The sequence below is a fragment of the Crocodylus siamensis genome, chromosome 4 (genome assembly GCF_052110815.1).
Source record: "Crocodylus siamensis isolate JL-2025a chromosome 4, ASM5211081v1, whole genome shotgun sequence".
In the NCBI taxonomy this organism is placed as follows: Eukaryota; Metazoa; Chordata; order Crocodylia; family Crocodylidae; genus Crocodylus; species Crocodylus siamensis.
Window position 1 is genome coordinate 9,271,425 of NC_143398.1, and position 22,233 is coordinate 9,293,657.

Genomic DNA, 22,233 nt, shown 5'->3' on the forward strand with positions numbered 1-22,233 from the left:
GGAGCATACTCTGCAGCAATTTATCCATTAAAACGTGAGCTTCCCTACCAATGGCTTTAATCCTAACTTGGAAGGAGCTCCCTTGCTACGGCTGAGTACTCTTCATAACCAAATCTCGAGAATACCAGTAGTTCCTGCTCACTCCCACAGATAAGTCCCCGCGCCCCCCGAACATTCACGAAGTATACAAACAAAGAAGCAAAAGTCTGAATTTATGGAATCCAATAGGAAAGCTTTATCTGCATTAGCAAAAAGTTCAGCTTATTTAGAAAACAGTTTAACATGGTTCAAACAGCAACACTGATAACTGGTTCTCAGAACTGTGTGAAAACATTCAAGCTCCTCATCTGGATACCAGACAAGTCTTTTGGCTATTTCCTTCTGCACTGCAGTGATCATCATGCAAAAATAATGCCTCAAAAGCTGCTGATCCAGGGCATCACCTGAGATCTGATGTAGCATTAACAGATTTTTCTTTTATTTATAAGGCTGTTACTTTTGCACGGAGACAGCAAATGGAATTTAGAAAGTAAGAGAAGAAATAATGGAGACAGACCAAATGAATTGTGCTGGGTTAAATTCCTACCTGGATGCAAGAGCATTTCTGGTTTAACTCTCATTAACATACTAAGAAAATTCTTACGGATTAAATGGGGCCAGAAATTCTGGGTAGCAGGAATACCCAGTTCTGTACCTGTTAATGGACTTTCCCCCAAGTGTCACCAATTTCAATCAAAGTGGGAACTCACTCCCATGTACAGTGCACAGATGTACACACCTAATGCTGTGCATCACCAGGACTGCAGGGTAGGGAAGGTCATCTAGAGATCTGAAACCCCTTCACATGAAGGGGGGGGTTGAAAAAAAATCTTTTTTTTGTGACATGACTTAGTGAAGGTAAATAATTTACTACATTTGTTTACATATTTTCCTTGGCTTGCTTTTCTCTGTTTAAGAAAAGAAGAAGATGTTAACACTGCTTTAAGTTGGGCCACCCAACAGGCTAAGTTTGTGTTCACAAATGCGTGCAGGTTTCTTGTTACCAACAAACCTACCAATTGTTGGGATTTGCTGGATTTTTTTCCCCCTCTCCTTGTCTTCCTGCTTTTTGCACACCAGGTATTCTGTATCCTAACACTCTGCCAAGGATCTTGGCAGCTGAGTACCAGTATTGTATAATTTAGATGGGGAGGCCACATTTTGCCAATTTTCTGTATAAATTATACACCCAGTGTGGTCAAAATTTGGTCAGAATAGATCCCAGCCTTCTGGTTAGGTCAGATACTCTTTGGCCTAATTAGTTAGTTAGTTAGTTTGTTTTAAAAAACCAATTCAGTGTAAGCTTGTTCTTATTTTTCCTTTGTAACCTACTATAATGTGCTATTAAGATACATGCAACTTGACTTAGATACACAGCTGGAGCAAGCCTCTGAAAACAATTAGTGCATCTTTCAAATGGACTAAACTTGATTGAATAATTACTCAAATAATGGTCAGTAATGGAATACATAGGGTTATCTCTTGGCTAATCCTCAAGTAATGGAATTGGTGTATCTCTGATTTTTCTCTGAGCAGTTCCCAGTGTACAGAAGAACGAGACAAAAGTGATTATGGGAAGTAGGGGGAGCCACTGGAGGCCAGCAAGGAAAAGGAGACCTTATCTGAAGCAATTAATCAAGAAACTCATATTGTGGGACAATTATTCAAAGCTAATTCTAAAATAGCTTTAGAGCCCCAGGTCCTGAGACTTTTTTTTTTTTTTTCAGAATTTTGTCAAGGTCATTGAGAGCACTGGGGGCAGGCACTGCATCGAAATGAAGAGGGCTGGCTAAGTGAATATTTACTGCTATGTGCTTAAGAATGAGTTGAGCGTACAGTGCAACCCCATACCACATTGCCTACAAGAAGTTTTGTATAAGCTTGGTGACAACACCTGCCTTATTACTTTGTTACCCCACTTTTATTCAGCAGTCTTCTGCATTCTCAACCCTGCTAACTTCACACAGCTGTTACTGCCCTTTGAATCTATTTTCCATCGTCTCTATTTCTCTGATTTCTGTGCTGTTCGAAGGTTGGCTCTATTGTTACACCTGAAAAACGTCTCACAGCAACTGCAGCAGAATAAGAATTGTATCCACGTATAGGATGTGGGGTTTGCAAAGGCTGTTCAGTTGTCCCCAAAACAGCACAACATTTCCAAGTGCGTCTAACAGATGGCAGCAATTGCCTGGAGCTGTTGGCAGTGAGATTTATTTGAAGATGTTGCTGTGATCCATGAGGTCCTGGAAAGAGAAGCAGTAGATTTTTAGTAGCTGTCCCTGAAAAATTATAAGGTCAGTGTAAAACGCATAGGTTTTAAATTGGATGTGGTTTAAATTTTCCCAGGCCCTCCTGAATGCTGCTACTCACTCAAGTGAGAAACTGCCCACAAAATTATTACTCAGCATGATCACCCATGCTCTTGCAGCACTTTTCCAGTGGTGCTGACAGCAGCATTTTGCAACTGCCTTAGAGTACGGGTAGCCTATCTAGTTTCAAATGGCTGTTGAGTGCCGCCTGAGAAGTGCTGCTGTGTAGATATATAGGTGATCATGCTGCCTGATTAGTTTCCTCTTTTCCTACAGGCACTTTGTGGGGAAGGGTTATACAGACAGGAGGCGGGGGGAGAGAAGGTCTTCATAATGGAATAAGGCAGAGGGACAAGTTAAAGACAAAGAAAGTGTTCACTGGATTTATAGCTTTTAAGAAAAACCTCCAAAATAAGCCCCTTTTTTCCTCTGGTGAACACTTCCTGCTGCATATTCTCTTGCATTCTGTTTCAAATGGTCTGTTTGGGGGGTGGGGGATGAGCCCCTCTCAGCAAATTTAATTTTAATGCCTGTCAGGCCTATTAAAGCCCTCTCATGAGTTATTTCTTTCTGTGCTAGATCAAGAAGATTACTTTTGTTCCAAGGTTTATATTGCATCTCAGCATTCATCCCAGTTGAATGAGGGTTTTTCTTATTCATAGCAGGGGCACGTAACTTCTACTTCAGAGGGTCTTCTATGGTTTGGAGCTTCTGTACATAATCACAGAGAGTGTGGATGCTCTTGAATCATAGTCGCAAACTGGAATTGTACGTCAGCAGTTGGCCTGTTAAGGACACTAAGCTGGATGACACCAAAGATCCCAAGTGTTTTTGATCAACTGTTGATATCTTTAAAAAAAAAAAAGGGGGGGGGGGGCGCTGGGGACCCAGTTTACCAACAACAGGAACCTGGGTAATATGAAAGGGAAAGGTACCATGTTTCCTTTAGAAGAGAGAATGAAATTAAAGTTTTACAAAGGCAGCAATTTTTGAAAATTACCATACAGAGTCAAAGTCTTCTGTTTTCTTATAAAAAGTAACCTCACTGCCTGGATTTTTAGTTTTTATAACATGCTTGTGTGAGCTGTTTGGACAACACCACTTTATGTACATGTTAGGCAATGATACATGATAGTTACATGACACATCCCCCAACATTCCCACAAGCAAGCTAAGGAAGTGTGGGTTGGATGAATGGACTGTAAGGTGAATTGAAAACCAGCTGGGTTGTCGCAATCAAAGGGTAATGTCTCAATGTCTAGGTGGCAGCTGGTATCAAATGGACTGCCGCAAGGTTGGTCCTAGGGCCTGTTTTGTTCAGTGTCTTCATCACCAATCTGAAAGATGAGATGGAGTGCGCCCTCAGCAAGTTTGCAGATGATATCAAACTGGGAGGAGTGATAGGTAAGCTGGAGATTAGGGCTAGGATTCAAAGACACCTCAACAAATTGAAGGATTGGACCAAAAGAAATCTCATCAAGTTCAGTAAGTAGAAGTACAAAGTCCTGCACTTAGGACAGAACAATCCCATGCACTGGTGCAGGCCAGGGACCAACTGGCTGGGCAGCAGCTCTGCAGAAAAGGACCTGGGGGTTACAGTGGACAATAAGCTGAATATGAGCTAACAGTGTACCTTTGCAAAAAAGGCTAATGGCATACTGGGCTGCATTTGCAGGAGCATTGCCAGCAGATCAAGGGAAGTGATTCTTTCCCTCTATTTGGCACTGATGAGGCCACATCTGGAGTACTGCCTCCAGTTTTGTGCCCTACAAGACAGAAAGGACGTGGACAAATTGGAAACAGTCCAGTGGAAGGCAATGAAAATGGTTAGGGAGCTGGGACACATGACTTGTGAGGAGAGGCTGAGGGAACTGGGCTTATTTAGAAGAGAAGAGAAGACTGAGAGGGGAATTAATAGCAGCTTTCAACTACCTGCAGAGGGGTTGCAAAGAGGATGGAGCGGGACTGTTCTCAGTGGTGGCATATGACAGAACAAGGAGTGATGGGCTCACTTTGTAGCAAGGGAAGTTTAGGTTGGATATTAGGAAAAACCTTCTCAGTAGGAACTGGAACAGGCTACCCAGAGTGGTTCTGAAATCTTCATCGATGATCTAGTTGGAGATGGTCCTGCTTTGAGCAGGGGGTTGGACTAGATGACCTTCGGAGGTCTCTTCCAACTCTCGTTTTCTATGATTCTGTTTGATTTCTGCATGTGTTATGGAAATGCCAAGTTAATGGGAATGTCTCTGGGTACATGGGCTTTACTGTTTTTTTCCATTGTCCCCCTCAAAATGGGAAAACTTTTTTTAAAAAAAAGCAAAGATTCCCTTATCTTTATCCAGTGATTCTCATCCAGGGTGCATGAGATGCTTTTAAGAGTGTCATGCAATATTAACAGTTTTGGGGGTGAATCATATGTAGTTGTTTGCACAAGATAAACCCAGAGATTTCAAATCGGAAGGAGATTGAGAACCACTGCTCTAAACAGTTTTTTGTTCTAAATATATCATAGCAAGTGAATGTAGCAATCAGTAGAAACAGATGATTAACTGTATTGAGAGGGGTTAAACTTGGGTAAAACTTCTTTGAAGGTCCTAGGGATCTTCCCAAACCTTAGGGAAGTGTTGACATGTTCTGGTTTTTTTGATACCTTAAGGTCTAGGTCAGAACAAAACCAATTGTTGCACAGCAGCAGTGTATTTATCATCCCTCAAGGTAAGAAGGATAGGTGGTGTATACGTTGAATTGAGCCCATGTTCTCTAATTAAAGGGAGAATACGTTCTGCTGATGCAGTGTTCCCAAAGCTGTGTTATGTAATTGTAAGCCACATGTATCAATTGATTACTATTAAAGTACCCTCAGTTTACTTCAGTGAGTGTAGAGTAACTCTGTTATGCAGGTCAAATAACTTTTCCTTCATACCAGTTTGTAGGAACATCTGGTAGAAGTGTGCTTCCCAGTTTCCTTTTTGTAGATCTTCATTCTGAAACCACACCTATTGTAGTGTCCTGTAAGCCTGTCTTCTGAACTTTTAAGTTATCTCCTAATAATGGAGGAAAGCGAGGCAAAAGATTTCAAGCCCCTTCTCATATGTTGAGCACCTTTCCTGAGCTGATCATCAATAATTTCACTGCGCTCACTCACTTCAGATCCGTCGTCATGACCTGCACTTATTACATCACTTGTTAGAAATTGGTTAAAGCTAGCTGTGTTGAAGGACAGATGGGACATAGCTGACTGTTATTTAGCTGTTTATCATGCTAAAAATAAAAGAAATAGAGTAACACTATTAATTACTGAGCATTAGGTTGTTCCTATCTCTTCTAGCTTCTGTCTTCATAGATTGTCAGGGCAGGGATTGTGCTGTGTATGTATGTTCATTATTGTGGTACAGAGGAGTCTCCCTTCTAAACCAGGACCCTATTATGCCTGGCACTTTACAAGCACAGGAGAAAAAAGATGACACTGCTCAAAGACACTTACAACCTAACCATAAGAAAAGATATAATTGCTAAAGACAGATGAGGGATATATCCAGGCCAGGCAATTGTGCCTTCTGATTGCACCTTATTGGCTGTATCACAAAATAAATTATTAAATAACAATAATCATTCGTCTCTTCTACATTTTGAACACCTGAATGCCTACAAGTAGGTTCAGAACTCATTTGTGACTGAAATTCAGCAATGCCAGGGATGAATCATTTAGCCAAGACTTGGGCAGGCTGTGGTGGTACAGATAGCCACTTCGATGCTGGTAAAAGTAGTTGATATACAAAGTATTACATATCTAAGTGTATCCTGAGTCAGGCTAAACCTCCCAGTATTGCATTTTCCTCTATAATGCAGCAGATCTGCATATGGGAATTTAGGTATAAAATTCTTTTAAGATATTTACATAGCTTCAGTGTGTTTGTTTTTAATAAGATTTGTGATACTTGCTGCTCATTTGAAAAGCTTGGCCAATAAGATTACAACAAGGTAAAAAGTGGAAAGGCTGACCATCTGCTTTCCCTTTGTCAAAAAAAATGCATACAAAGCCTTGATACTACATTTGCAAATTGTAAGATACAGATAATATTTATGTGGATTTCAAGTCTTTAGATCACAATTTTGATCTTCGCAAGAGGAACAAAACAGAATCTGAGATGGCATAGAATTCTCTTCCAGAAATACTTAAAGGCAGATTATTAAAATACTCCAGATATTGACATTGTCTGCAGAGATCTACTCTTGCATATTTCTCTAAAGGGGGAGAAAAAACCCACCTTAATACACAGTATTACCATAGCTAGGCCCTATTATACTATTGTAATCATAGCTGAACCAAGAACGGTGATTAACGATGGCAATTTATTGTATCTGACGAGAGGAGAAAATAGGAGATGTTGTCGTTATCATAAATCATATCATAAATAACCAAAGAGAAGCGCTCAGAAAGCTTGTGTGGTGTCAGCAGCAAGGCCTTTCAGGCACGTTAGCCCAGGATGTAGCCATAGAAACCCCAAAGTCATATTGTTATCTTAGTCTTGCTGCAGTTATGTGATACAACAGTATTAACATATAGATTAGGCCATTTATAATACTAGGTGTCATTTCAGGTTGGCTTGCTTATATAGCATTTTAGTTTTTTTATTGTGCACAATGTTAGGGAAACACTGCATTTTTACAGGTCAGTATATAGCCATTTATAACACATCAGCTTCACACTTCTGTCAGTCCTGCTAATACACTCTGTTATTGATTGGTTGTACTGTATGAATTGTCATTGCCTAATTACCTTGTATTTGCTAATAATTTCATTTTTAAAAGTCAAGTGTGCTCTTTTAAAGAGAAAATGTGTACCATCTGTGCCGGGTTTTTTCCGGTGTCTAATTTCTGTTAAAGTATAGGTAAGACAATATTGTAAAGAATAGAAGTTATCCTAAAAAAGCGAGCAAAAGCTGTTCCTATTTGTAATTTGTCACTGAGACTTTTGGCTCCTACCCTGTATATTTTAGTAATTTCCTCTGCATAAGATGACTTTCACATTACATCGTACCTTAGATATCTCAGGCCAGAGACTCTCTATCAGAAATAATCTGGAGTGACGCCAAGCAGACAGAAAGAAAAAAAAAAATGCAGAGCCTAGTACAGTCTGATGTTTCCTATGCAGAGCTGGTTTTCAAGCTTTTTGACGCTGTGGATTGCTTCTTAAGTTAGATTTTCCTTCACAACTCCTTTTCCTCCCAATCCATCACCTTTTTCATAACGGATGTGGGCCTGTTAATCTAAAATTATTTGCATTGCTAATTATATATAATTATTAGGCCAATATTAAGAAGGCAAGGTGAAAACAGATTCTTTTTGGGACTTTTCTACTGGTTTGCATGGAATCCTATGTTTGTCTACCATGTATTACACAAATACAAGATTTATAGTTTACAAGGTCAGAGATTGTGAACTTTGCTGATAACAATCTACCATACCTTGTTTTTCAGTCTTTTACAGGAAATTGGGTGTGTCATTTGAAAATTCTAGGTAGTACACTCTGACCAACAGTTCCTACCCTAAAAAACAGTATAAATAGGCCACTAGTGGTCATGAACAAAACAAAACACAGTACAATACCCTTAGAGCTGGGAGTTCCCATTGCCCACAGCTCTTGGATGTTGTACTTTGTTTCTGGTTTACTGCGTGGTTGCTTCTTCTGGATTGGTGTCCATAAATTTAACAGTGGTTAACTTTATACCAGAGTAGCACCTGACATACAACATGGAGCGATTATGCCGGGTTGTAGAGGTGTGCCTTTTTTTTCCTAAGCTGACTCAGTCTAGAAATTTGTAAACCCTGGATTGGGCTACAGCTAGCACCAGCGTTTCCAGACTGATAAACGTTTCTCTGCTGTGACACAAGCTCCTTAGACCACCTAGACAGTGCTTTGACAGTTTGAAAACTCCTGGTAGAAGAGACTGATAAAGAAATATGGACTCTTGTCAGCTCTTCTGAGCAGCTTCACAATCAGCCCAGATTAGTTGTAGCTGCTGAAAGGTAGAACCTGCTAAACGTGGGCTGAGATTTCCAGATTTAACCAGGGATTTTGGATGCCTCAACTCTGGGTGCTTAACTTTAAACACCTTTAAACTTGGGCCTGATTTTCAGAAAGTGCTGAGCACCTCATCCCTGAAAAGCATGCCCTTTTAAAAGTGCCTAATTGCCATACCCAGAATCACCAGTCACCCCTGCAAGTCTGGACTTGTTTCAGCCCAGTGGACAAAGGATCTCAGAGCTGGAATGGAGTTACTGGCAGTTTGAGCAGCGAGCTTGGGGAGTCATGGATAGCAAATCTAAGAGAAGCCTGCCAGTTCTGTACCTGCTTTGGGCTCCAGCTCTAGTCTCTTGGCATTTCTGAGGCAAACTCAACTGGGCAAAAATCCTAGGAGTAAACCTGACATTTTAAATGCATCTTGCACTGTCAGAAACGGGGGGTGTGTCTGCGTTAAATTAATCTGCCTTTAGGACTGAATTTTGCTCCTCTTTTCTCAGGTTTATATATTGAGTACAGGCATGTTTTCTGGTTGTTTTGGGAAGTGCCACTGTTGTTACAAGTTAAGAGGATAAAAGCTACCATGCCACAAGAAAGCAACTGTCCACTTTCAACAACAGTCCAAGGCTTCAACTTGTAATATCATGGGACTATGGTTCATTCTAAATCCTTGTTTTTAATAGCTTAAAACTTCCCCAATATTATCCTTTGTATTAATCTCGTTCCTTATCTCAGGTGGTAGGTATGGGAGGGTGGATAGAGGAGTTAAATTTTGAAGGAAAATATTTCAGCTGTTCTTGTTTCATAGCATGAAAAAGTGTTTCATCTTTTATTTTTAAAGTGTGTGCATGTGTGTGTGTACACATTTGGGCGTGTGTGCTTGGACAGCTCACAAATGGGCTTGGATGTAAAATGCTGAACTTGCTCTGGACATTATCCTGAGGAATGTGTATCCCCTCTGGTGAAAGGGAAATGATTAGGAAATAGATGCAGCAAGGAAGTTTTGGTGTCTGCACTGCCTCCTTTCAGGAATACTAAATTTACTTAGTGATTAGCAATAGCACCTTCTTCCTTACTGACTAATATGTAACCCTGGGCAGAGCTGCACATGCCTTCCACCTTGATCTCTCTCTCTGCACACAGCCAGCTGGTCCCTTAAAGGCAGCGACAGAAAAGAGCCCAGCAAGCCTTATTGCCAAACCATGACATTTTCAGCCTCAGCACTTAGCTCCCCAGCCTGCAGTACAAAGGGGCAGAGAGCCCCAGAGTGAGCTGAACTGCATATAAAAGAAATGTGATATCTACTGATAGGCCTTTATTTGGCACCTTTATATTCCTTTAGAACAGTGGTTTTCATCCTGTGGTCCACAGACCCTTGAGGGGGCCGCAGTCTGCCTAAGGGGTCTGTGAAAGATGACCATGATCAATCGAAAGTACATGAATACCCACACTTACAATTCAAAGAGATCTGCACCTCTGTTCTAAATTTCTAAAGGGGTCCATACCTCCATGCAAAAAAATTTAGGTGTCTGCAAATGAAAAAAGGATGAAAACCCCTGCTTTAAAAAATAAAGAGGGTAAATTGTGCTAGTCCAGTGTTGCAGGTTAAGAGTTGATGTATTTACAAAGGTGGGGGGGGGGAAGCAGTTACAGAGCCTGCAGAAATTACCTGCTCCCTTTTGCACACTTAATATTTTCTCTTAATGGATGATGTCTTAGCTGATATGGTGTATCTGACATACTGAGGTAGTGCCAAACAGGAAGACAAAATATTACTTTCAAACACAGGAGCGATATTAGTCTGTGAGACCTGCAACTGCCTGGACTTCATGCAGTCCGTGTGTCAGTAGTAGTATTGGATCATTGTTCCCCCCTATTCCCCTACTTGGTCATAAAAGTTGCAAATATTCACACCAAAACCATATATCCATTCTCTTCTGTGTGCATTATGTGTCCACCTTTGCATCCAGTTCAGAGGTGTGACTCTGCTGTACTTGCAGCTAAGGGGCTTCAGCCTATTCCTGTGATATGGCTGTTACCACCTCAATATTTCATGTTCATTAATGGATTTTTCTCTTCACTGTTCTCCTGTGATGTAATGAGCTATTGGCCTCATTTTTCAGATGGTAACTGAGAAAAGGGGTAGATGAAATGACTTGCCCAAGGTCACACAGTTAGTTTGTGGCTGAGCCAGGAGCTGAACAGAAGTCCCTGTGTTCCTGTCCAGTGCCATGTTCACCAGACTGTCCTTCAAGCTGCGGAAGCTCATGCTCTATCCCAACTGGCCTGTTTGGTGGTGACCAAGATTATAGTAACTTATATATGTGTCATCCAGTTTCCTGCCTAAAGGAACAATATAACTTGATGCCATTTTCTTCAGTTTGGAGCACAAACCTGTCTACCTTTTCTACAGTTACCTGTAGTCCTTTCATCTCACCTTCTGCGTGAAGAATAAAATTTGCAACCTACTGTGCCAGGCAGCCTAGAAAGCTGACAGGGCAGGCCTTTGCATCATTTTTCAGGACATATAGTCCCAAGATCACCATGAACTTGGAAATTCATCATAGAAGTGTTGAGTGCTTCTGTCCTGCTGTTGAGCCGCAGCCAAATTAAAAAGCCATGTATTCAATGGCCTCAAGAGTCCGTATTTCTGTACAAGAACCCAGTGCACAAAGGAAGTTGCTTTGCATCTCCTGAACTGTTTCGGTTAAATCGGACGCATCAGCTCTAATCTTTTGTCAACTGAAATTGTTCAGCTTAACATCATCCCCATGTTTAAAAAAAACATTGACATAGTCTTACTGCTTATCCACAGAATTTCAGTGCCTTCTCCCTGGGCTCTCAAAGCCTTTTACGTGTATTAAATTAAGCCTTATAATGCCCTTGTGAAAGAAGTAAAATCATACTTATCATAAAGATGGGGTACTGGGACTGTGTATAGGGGCTTGCCCGCAATCCCATAATGGGGGTGTGCAGCAGAGCTGGGATAGACCTGGATCCCTGCTCTCCCATGCCTGTGCCTTAGACAAGAGGATCATCCTTTCATGCAAGTGAAAAACTTGCCTCATTAGGTAGGGTCAGGCTGTGTGCAGCTGTGTGCAGCCTGTTCCCATAGCTCTTCTAATACACTGCAGTCAGACCTGTCATCCCCTAAGAGTGGACTTCTCATGAGAAGTGAACTAACAGCTGTCAGATTGTGTGTTTGATTTGGGTGTTGGACAGATTCGCATTCAGGGCTAAGCTGACAAAGCTGAACTCGTCTCCCCTATAACCTAAGCCTCATTTCAGGCCAGGTTCTCCAGAGGTGAACTGCTGTTGTAATAAACAATTACTGAGTATAACCTTAATGATGTGAGCATTAATATTGATCCAGCACTGGCTTCTCTTACAAAAATATCCGTTATCTTGAAAAACCTCCCAAACAGCCTGAGTCTCCTTTCATTACAGGAGAGAGTTATTAGGCCAGATGGCTGAGGTGATATCCATTTGACCTGTAGATGCTAACTCAGGAGCGGTGCCTTTCATAAGGTGGCTGGAAATAGGAGAGATCACAGTGAAGACAGTTAAAAGCAATCCACTGTAGCAAGTATTGCATGTAGGGTAGCGTAGGGAGGCCAACTGATGGAGCAAATGCTAAAAAACAATTCCACTGCAGCTTTTGTCGCTGTGTTTTCAAATGGTCATAACGTAGGCAAATTATCGTTTGGAAGGAAACATTTTCCTGCGCGTGGTCTCTGCCCCCTCTTCCCCCATGGGGGAAGAAAATGATCTGCTAGTCCTTGAATGAGATGTTTGGGGCATTCATCTTCTTTTATTAGAGTATCTTGCCATGCATTTATTTTGCCAAATATTTATTACCAGGGCCACCACTATAATAACTCTGCTTTGAGATTTCCTGTGTGGTAGGACTCAAATCATTTAGGACCACTCAGTGGCCCAGTCAAATGAAATTTGGATTTCACTTGACCGTATGATGCTAGACTGCCTTGTGAGCATGCATGAAGAGCACTCCATGCGTGACAGTAGTAACGTGCTCAAGATCTTCCTTAATAGCCTTTGAATTGTTCAGACCTGACCTAGACAGCTTTTCCCCACATTTCAGATCATCCAGATTCTTCCAAAAGGAAAGCTGATGCTTCTGCATTTGGACTAAATTGTCCTCATGGGAATATGCATGAATCTGTGACCCAAGGGACCTAGAGGTTTAGTCTCATCTCTGCAAGCTGGACTTAAATAACCCTTGTCCTTCCTAAGATTTTTCAAGCAAGACCTTTGAAACCTCTTTGGCTGTGTGGACCCTCCTGTGTCTTAGAAGAACGGGCAACCACTGTTTCACTGAAGAAAAATTTTTCTGGCTTCCCCAAACTTTTTTATTCAGAGCCCTTACCATGGATTGGTTGTCAGTGCCACAGCCTATGACCCACAATGTTTTATGGATGGAAGCACCTTAGGTTGAAAAGTTACGAAAGTGTAATACTTACCTGGCTGGGGAAATACCCTGCCCAAGATAATGCAATTAAAATGGCACTGTGTAGTGGAAGGTGCACCCTTGTCTGCTGGCAGAAGACTTCCTATGCGAGCCTCATAGTTAGCTTCCCACTGGCCAGCTTCCAGTGGGAGGATCTTGGCTACACGCCGATTTTATGGAGATTCCTCCCTACCTTGCTTGTGCTGCCATTCAGATGAAGGCAGTGAAACTCGGGGGCGTCCAAACCCCAAGTCTCTGGGCTTGGGCTTGGGCCTGCGTGTAGGATGCCTGCCAAAGGATTTGGAAGTATCTGAAGCCCCAGGCTGGAGTGGAGGATACATGCTGGTAGCAAGGCCACATATGGTTCTTGGATAGTTCAAATGGATTTGGCCCTGACTTGGCTAATTTGATCTGAGACGCACAAAATTTTCCTTAAAAAAAACCCCAAAACATTACATGATAATTCATGCTAGTGGGGAACATTGTATTAGCATAGCTCTCTAACTGAGACACTGAGTAAAACACTGGCTAGTGAATGTTTATTTTTTAAAGTGTATATACTTTTTTTTAGTTTTTTTTAAAGGGTTTTGAGTAATTTAGCTACAGCAATTTTTCATCTTGTTTAATGCTGCGTGTACCTCTACAACTCTGTAAATTCGTATATAAAATTGTTTTTTATTGACACTCCTAAAATGAAAACAACAATATTCCCTGTCTTACTCTGAGGCTTTGGATTTGGCCATGTTTTCAGTTTTGTAACCTGACAAAGTACGTAGTTCTGACTTTAAAGTCCAGGTTTTCTGTTGAATGAGATCATATTTTTTTCTCCCTGTCTGTCTGTCTTTTGCTAAATGAACATAAACTCCTCAGGGGTAAAAGTGTTTAGTGGGGTTGGGAGAAAATAGAGAGAGCATCCCAAATCATGTGCTGAAGCAGCATCAGTGCTGTATAACTCTGATATTTATTCCTTCTCAGGCGCGTGCTAATTTGGAAACTAAGGATAAACCTATTCATATAACAGATCAGACAGAGCTTGAAGCTGACTTGAGGATCCTGAAGGATAAACATTGGGCAGATCTTATTTCTAGCAGGCGCAGCCTTGGCCAACAGTGATTTCTCAGTTTTACGCTTAACTTTGGTATTTAAAATATAAAATGTGACTGCCCATCCAGGCCAAATCCAGCTCCTCGACACTTTCTGTTTTTCATGGGAGGCAAAGGCTTTATCCTCAGGCAAAGTCTATACTCCGGGCTGGCTGCTGTAAATCCTCTGGGCCCTGGCAAAAGCGGGAGTTGGTAGCTCATTTTACTTAATTTGTGATGCTGGCAAGATTTGAGCGACAGCCCAGGGCTCTCGATTGAACTCTCCTAAATCAGGGCATTGACACATTGCAGTTGAGAAACATCGGCACTGAAAACCTGAAAATAAACTCTACCAAAAGCGGTAGTTAGTAAAATCGCTAATTTTAAAAGACTTGAAAGAGTTTCAGCATTTTGTGTTAGTTTTTCTATGTGTTTTCTTAAAAATCACCTGCTTATTAAAAAAGTGGTTTTTTTTACTGCTTCACTGTAATAAGCAATTTGTAGTGTCTTCTATGCAAGAGCCTTAAAAACCTTTACAAATATGTGCAACCCAAACAACCCTAGTGAAGAAGTTTTGAAAACCCTTGGTTTTGAAAGGCAGAATAAAGAAAAAAAGATCTTTCTTTGTAGTAACTAAGTAGAAGCATGTGAGGAGCTGAGACTGCTCCTTATTCTGTTCCCTGTGGATTACATGCAAATTGTACTTTCACATAAGCCAAAGCTTACGTGACGGAAATCGTTACCCTGTTTCAGGGGTGGGCAAAATGCGGCCCATGGGCCGGATCTGGCCCGCCAGGCACTTCAGTTCAGCCTGCTGTGCCCACCAACAAATTGTGCCCCACCCAGCCCTTCAGCATACACACCCCCCCCAACATACCCTGTTGCACCCGCTCCCACCCTCATGGGCAGAAGGGCCCCCCTCCACCCTCCCAAGCATGCAGCTTTTGGGCAGGTGGGGGCATGCGGCCGCCCCCTACCCCCATGGGAACCTGCCTGGCTTCCTGGGCGTCCAGCTTTCCCCAGGCAGCAGGTAAGGAAACACGGGGGAGGCGCTGGGGTAGGGGCAATGGAGGCGGAGCTGTAGCGGGGCGGAAGCATGGAGAACAGTGCAGAGCCCGCGCGCAAAGGGGTGGCGGTAGCAAAAAGCGTGGCTGCACCCCCTGCATGTGCAGCACTGGCCGGAGTCCTACCCCACCGGGTGCCAGTGCCTGTGTTGGCTTTAACCATTTGACTGCTCCAGAAAAGCAGACTTGGTATGTTAAGATGGACAATAGATTTCTCAAAATTAGCGTTGTATTGGCAGTGAACAAAAATGCAGATTGTTTATGTAAAGGCACCAAAGAAATCTATGGATTACTCCTGTTGGTCAACCTACAGTGAAAATGGGGTCATGCACCTAAGATGTGTGCGTAACTTAAATCCAGTATTTTTAATTGCTGTGAACTTTGAAGTTTATTTTATTCTAAGGGCAAACCTTATCAATATTCCTTGTATTTTTGAAGTCAGTCTCACAGATGTATTGATATCTAAACTGCAGTAGGTAACGGTAATGGTTGAAGGGATTTGCAATTGCAAGTTCTGATGGTACAGAAAGCATCTGGGGATTATTTCACTTGTGGGTGAAGTGGTATTTTTATATTTAAGGGATCTGGTAGAACAGATGAAGCAAAGGCAGAAACTCTTCTTTGTCTTGCCAGTGAGACTCAAACATGTTCTGGGAGGTCTGCCTCTAGGAATGAGAGGTGCTTGCTTCAAGCCCATTTGATTGCTGGTTTGAGGCTGCCAGCAAGGTTTCCAGTTAGTGTCAGTTGTGATGATGGCTTTTGCATTGCAGACAGCTGTCTACGTGAATGTAGACTCTTCACTCACTTGATGTAGGGCTGTAAGAAGCCATCTAATGATAAGTAACTCTATCAGGCCAAAATGGGTCTGAACACAGTTGCCTTCATAATTATTAATTTACTGTAGTTTATTTGTTCCTGTATAAACACATTTTTAAGGTCCCCCTCACTAACATTTTTTTAAAAATTTTCTTGTTGCAGAGGAGGAAGAGGAACAGGTCCCCACTGATGGAGGTACATCAGCAGAAGCCATGCAGGTTCCCCTGGAAGAAGAAGGAGATATGGAAGAAGATGAGGCTGTTAATGATGAAAATTTCATGGGCAAGAGACCATTGGAAAGTCCCGATACTGAGGAAATGCCTGCTGTGAAACGACCAAAACTAGCTCTCACTAAAGCGGATGCTCTGGATGGAGTTTTGGAGCCACGTGAACCTCTTAGTTCAATAAACACTCAAAAAGTGCCACCAATGCTGTCTCCAGTTCATGTTCAGGACAGTACAGACTTAGCCCCTCCATCACCAGAACCACCAATGTTGGCTCCCATTGCAAAATCACAAATGCTTACCCCCAAAACATTAGAAACAAAACCATTTGTGCCCAAGGCAAAGGTCAAAACTGGTTCTCCAGGACAGAAAACAAAATCGCCTAAAGCTACTCCATCACCAGTCATTGCCGGAAGTCCCCTACGTTCACCAAAACCTGGATCCAAAGAGAAAAAGTCACCAGGTCGTGCCAAGAGCCCCAAAAGTCCTAAAAGTCCAAAGGTTCCTGCTCACATTTCTCCAGTAGCAGTCAAACCTGAAACACCAAGCAGAACCCCCCTTGCTGCATTAAGTGAAAAGATGGGGAAAGAGAACATCCAAGTAAAACAAGGACAAACACCACCTGAGCCTGGGAAACCAAACAGTGAAAATCAGATGAAGAAAGTACCAGTGATGGACAAGACCATTGATGATTCAATTGATGCAGTTATTGCCCGTGCATGTGCAGAACGTGAACCTGATCCATTTGAGTTTTCCTCTGGTTCAGAATCAGAGGGAGAAATGTTTACCAGTCCTAAAAGACTTTCTATTTCAGAGACCACAGCCCCTAAAGCTTCTGTTTCTGCCAACAATTTAAATAAAATAGGAGCAACTCCACTGCCTCTCTCAGGAGGCACTTCAAGTTCAGACATTTCATGGACAATGGATGACTCAATTGATGAGGTCATTCGAAAGGCAAACATGGGGACACCGTCTAACCCACCTACCAGCTTCCCTTATTTCTCCTCTCCTTCTGCTTCGCCACCAACACCAGAACCTCTTCTCAAAGTCTATGAGGAGAAAACCAAACTGGCTTCATCAGTAGAAGTGAAAAAGAAACTGAAAAAAGAGCTAAGGACAAAACTAAAGAAAAAAGAAAAGCAGAAAGACAAAGAGAAAAATAAAGAGAAAAACAAAGATAAGGATAAAAACAAGGAGAAGGATAAAGACAAAGAAGGGAACAAGGAAGCAAAGTTTCCGTGGAAGGAGCTGCTCAGAGATGATGATCTCGATCCCTATAAGTTCAAATTAAAGGACTTTGAGGAAGCTGACACGAAAATGAAGTTGAAAGATGGCAACACCAAAAAAGAGAGAGAGAAGCATAAAGATAAGAAGAAAGATAAAGAAAAAGGCAAAAAAGACAAAGATAAGAAAGACAAAGAGAAGCTTAAAGATAAAGGTAAGGAAGATAAGATAAAGGCTCCCTCAGTACCTCTTGCATTACCTCCCAAAGAAGTGGCTTTGCCCTTGTTCAGCACCCCTGCTGCCATGAGACTTCCAACCATGTTGCCCTCCTTGTCCCCAATGCTCCCTGAAAAACTGTTCGAGGAAAAAGAGAAGCCTAAAGAGAAGAAGAAAGACAAAAAAGAGAAGAAGAAAAAGAAAGAGAGGGAGAAGGACAAAGAAAAAGAAAAGAAAGAGAAGGAAAAAGAGAGGAAGGAGAGAGAAAAGAAAGAAAAAGAGAAAGAAAAACACAAACATGAAAAAGTAAGCTTTTTTAGATGTCATCTTCTGCTACATGTATGTCCACAGTTCCCACACATTCCTACACTTTGTCATCAGTTTTGTATAAAAATCTAGGTGTCTGTACAGTTCCGTGGAGAAATGCAGATGGCTATCAGGGCCCCCAAAGCTAAGGATGTATGTTGGAAGTGTCTGGATGTGTTCCACTTCTGTCATGGTCAGAGCAAGGTCGTCTTAAAAATACTATTTGTTTAGATTTGCAAAACCAAAGTGTGGGGATTATCTGTTCTCTGTTTCCATTTTACCTGGAGTAGGATTCTAGTTTGTATCCACTCACTTCACTAGAAAGGTGGGTCTTCTAGGTCAAGACGTAGGCACACTGATACCGCTTTTGAAAGATGCTTGCATCTTGCACACAGGTTCTGTAGAGATCCATCCATTTGCAGGGCCAGTTCCACTATCTTTCATGTGCACTCTCAGTTGAGTTTCTAAATGTTTACCCTGTTGGAGTTGGTGGAATTGTAGTGCCTACTAGAAAAGAGGTAAATGCAAGAGAAGACATGATGAGCAGACTTGGCTTGAATTATGGCTTTGCCCATTACTTGCCCTTCCAAGCTCTGCCTATTCTCTTTAATGCAAAAAAACAAATTTCTAAAGAAGCCTCAGGGTCCATCCTACTGATCCTCTTAATCGTGCAGTAAGAGCTTAAGTTCCTTTATTAGCAAGACCGCAAGTTTGTTTTCCTATGGATCAAAGTAACATTTTTTCAGAACACGAATGTTCAAAACTGGCCCCTCATTTTGACTTGAGACACTAGGAGCCTACACGTACAAAAGGCCTGATCATCCACATTGACTTTGGCTATTCAGAACCACTTGCTATTGATCTTGCCAGCTGATGTAAATCACCTCATCTTGGGACTATATCAGATATTTAACGTATGAAACAATGCTGCTTAGTTCCATTTGACCAGCCTTTAAATCACATTAGAAACTGTTTCTCCTGCTGCAGATCCTATACAAAGAGCACCGTTCTTGGGTTACTCTTTCATCCCTTCTTACAATATACAGCATCTTGATGGAAAACAGAAGAGATGGAAAACCACGTGACCTTCACAGCGTCTCCTATTATAGTTTTAATATTAGAAGCACCAGTTCCAATCAACTTACCCAGGCCCTCTCTGTGCTCAGCATTGAGTCACATACACAATCAGTATGAATGCCTCAGCTTGGAACTCTTCTCCGTACCACTGCAGAGGATTAGACCCTACTGTCTGCTTTCTAGTATTTGAGTAACAAGTATTGTTGGTTTCAAAGACTGGTATAATCTTTCTTACATTGACATACCTAGCTTGCCATTTGCAGTCCAGACACTCTGAAAATTAACATCTCACATGGTCTATGGATAATGTGAAGGTTGTCAGGGGTACTGTTCCATCTGTCTCTATTAATTTAACTCTTCCTGTCTAAGTATTGGAACACTGCAAAGAATGTACTGTTCAGCAGGGCCTTATTTTGTTTGCACAGCTCCTCAGCAATACTGACATTTCAGAGAAATCACATACATGGATACAAGATGCTAATTATTTTTCACATATCACGTGATCTCTATTGCACAAGTATTTTTGTTGTATATAATCTGCTTATCTCTGCTCCAATTTCATTTATAGCAATATAATATATACACAACATAATATACACAAAGAAATGTAAACTGTTACAGATACTATATACAGGCTATTAGATATATATATATTAGGAAAAGGAGTTCAACAGTAATAAAAACTTGGACAGATTAAATTGACAAAGCTGCCCATTACCTTGGCAAAAAGTCCCTGTCAAAAGATAAACTTTAAAGCTAGAATGCATGAAAGAGTCCCCAGATAGAATTAAAATTTAAACTGATTCTTGATAGATAAGCTTTTTTTAAATCCACCTCTTTGCTGCAAGTCAGGATTTTAAAAATAAATTTCCCCTTTAAATCTCTTGAGCGATTTTCATTTTTTGCAAGGCCGCACTGCTGGTGTCCTGGAAAAATGGAGAGTTAGAGCTTTATCAGTTGGTGCCCTGAGGTATGTGGCAAAGAAGCTAAATCCTTGAAGATTAGCAAAAAAAATGCAGCACATGGCAATAAGGGGCTTATATGACTACTAGTATTAGTTCAGGTGAAAGAAGTATTGCTTATACATAAAACTGGACAAATCCACTGACAATGTATTTTTAGTTAGCTACAAAGGAGTCTTATATTGCTGGACTTTACCTCTTTGGTGATTTGGGAAGCTTAGTAATCCACTGTAAATGCTCTTCTGCTGGCCCCAATTCCCAGTATTACTCCAGAATGCTGCTCTTTCATTTTAACCCCTCAAAGTACATGTTTCCTTAATTTAGCTTTTAGATCACACAATGACTGACTTAGGCAGCAGTTGTGCTGTAAGTGCAAATGATCAAGTTACTGCTTGGACACTTAACATTCCATGACACGTCCCTTTCAGAGGAACGAGGACGCCAGAAGAGATGGGTTGTGGTTCACAGTCTCTCCGCACTTGAAACTTGATTGCATTTCAAGTGTCCAGTTTGTTAAATAACATAGTCATGATGAGTTGTACATTTAAAAATGGTGTTACCTCTAAGGAAGGTGGGACAGGAACATTGCTAATTTAGAGCACGCTGTTTTGTTAGAACTGATGCTTGTAAAATCAGCATCAGGTTCGGACCTCAGCATAGCTTGTTCTAAACGCTTGCGTTATAGCTGTATGCTGCATTGCTTGACAGATAAACGCAGGGTAGCAGACAGTGGACTGCACAAATGACAGAAAACAGTAGCATAAAGACTGCATGGTTAATGAATTAAAGCAGTGGAGTCAGAGATGCAGCTCTTAGAGCCCCGTCATCCGATTCCCAATGTTCTCCCTGGGTCTCGAGTTGACTCACACATGCATGCACAGAGCACGGACCTGTGCCACATACAATGCCCACCCCGGCCTGTCTGGGAACCACACTGCACGTGGTACCCGCTATGACCAGTCTAGGACCTGCACTGCACATGATGCCTGCCCTGGCCAGTACCAATGTGAGGGCCACATCTGACATGCACAGAGCAGTCTGTGGGCCTGATCCAGCCTGCAAACCCAGCCCCACACCATTCATCCAGCCTATGGACTATCCCAGGCCATTCCTCTGACCCCTGGCACAGCCCCAGAGGGAGATTGTAGCAGTTTCCCCACTGCTCAGTGAGAAGTAAGCTGCTCAGGGTATAAAACCTACATGATGACACAGACATATGTTGTAGAGAGGGAGCCCTCCATCCCACTGGCTATGGGAAGAAATGAGGAGGTCTTTGAAGCCTGCTTTTCTTCTCACATAGCTTCCTGTGGTGCTAGGGGTACACTTTATGCATCCTTATGCTGCCACATGAACCAAGCCATAATTTGGCTTGTAGTGGGTTACAGTACTGCAGAGATATCCCAGTTGAGATTGTGATTCCCACTGGTCTGATGCTGCCCCAGCCTTAAGAGTTCACAGTGTAAACACAAGACAATTGATAGGAGAGAAAATGTGCATTAAAAGGTGAAGTGACTTTTACAAGGTCACAGCAGATCCATGCCTGGCCTGGGAGCAGAACCCAAGAGTCCCAGATCTAGTCTGGTTCCCTGTCTAGTGGGGACCGTGTTTGCTTTTAACAAAGTGACTGGAGAGCAGGTTTAAGAGGCATGTGCGAGGCAGAGAAATAGCAAAATTATTCCAGACAGCAGGAGCCGGAGGGAAGAAAACTGCTGCACAGCATGAGGAATGACAGAAAGGAAGGTTGTGCTGTATAAACAAAGGTGAAGAAAGTCTGAGAGAGAGAGAGAAGCTGAAACTAATCCACAGATGATTTTGTTGCACAGCACAATGAACTGTGTAAAAATACGATGGATAGTCAGATTTCAGTTCCTTTGTGTGGAAAATGCGACATATATACAGCCCACCTTTCACCAGCCTGGAGCTCTGCATAAGAATATATAACTGGTACACCAAGTAGCCCAACCTAGTTGCCCAGCTGAGTCCTGTCCTCTGGCCTTGCTGTCTTCCTATGCATGTATCGCCAGCTTCTTTCTTGTGTGGATTATTTGTGTGCCCTGTTCTTTTCAACAGGCATCCTTAAAAAGCTGCCTCTTCCATCAAGCAAAGCGTGGGCACACATTGCAAAACCCAGCAGTCAAGATAATTTTGTGTAAAAACAAGCCTTTGTGTCATTTAGTTTAAAGGTGCTCATTCAGCAAGTGCTTAAGCTTGTCCTCAAGTGGTTTGTTGAGTAGGGAGAGACTTAAATAAGTGCTTAACATGAAATTTTTTTTCAAGGAAAGATCACAAGATATTTTTCTATCTTGGGGAGTGCTGAGCAAGCTAAAGTAGGCCTTGTTCCATCTTCACCCAGAAAAATGGAATTAAGTGCCAAGAGCCAGCAGCACTTACTGGCTGAAATAAGAGTGAGGACACAGAGCA

The 22,233-nt window shown here is 41.9% G+C and overlaps 1 protein-coding gene across 1 annotated transcript in view; it reads left to right on the forward strand.

The window, feature by feature from the left end:
* The window catches only part of TAF3 (TATA-box binding protein associated factor 3), a 152,790-nt gene that overhangs the window by 103,456 nt on the left and 27,101 nt on the right, over positions 1–22,233 (forward strand). The window contains exon 3 of the mRNA XM_090041707.1: positions 15,966–17,773. Coding sequence (XP_089897833.1) covers positions 15,966–17,773 — 1,808 coding nt within the window. The remainder of the gene's footprint in view (positions 1–15,965; positions 17,774–22,233) is intronic.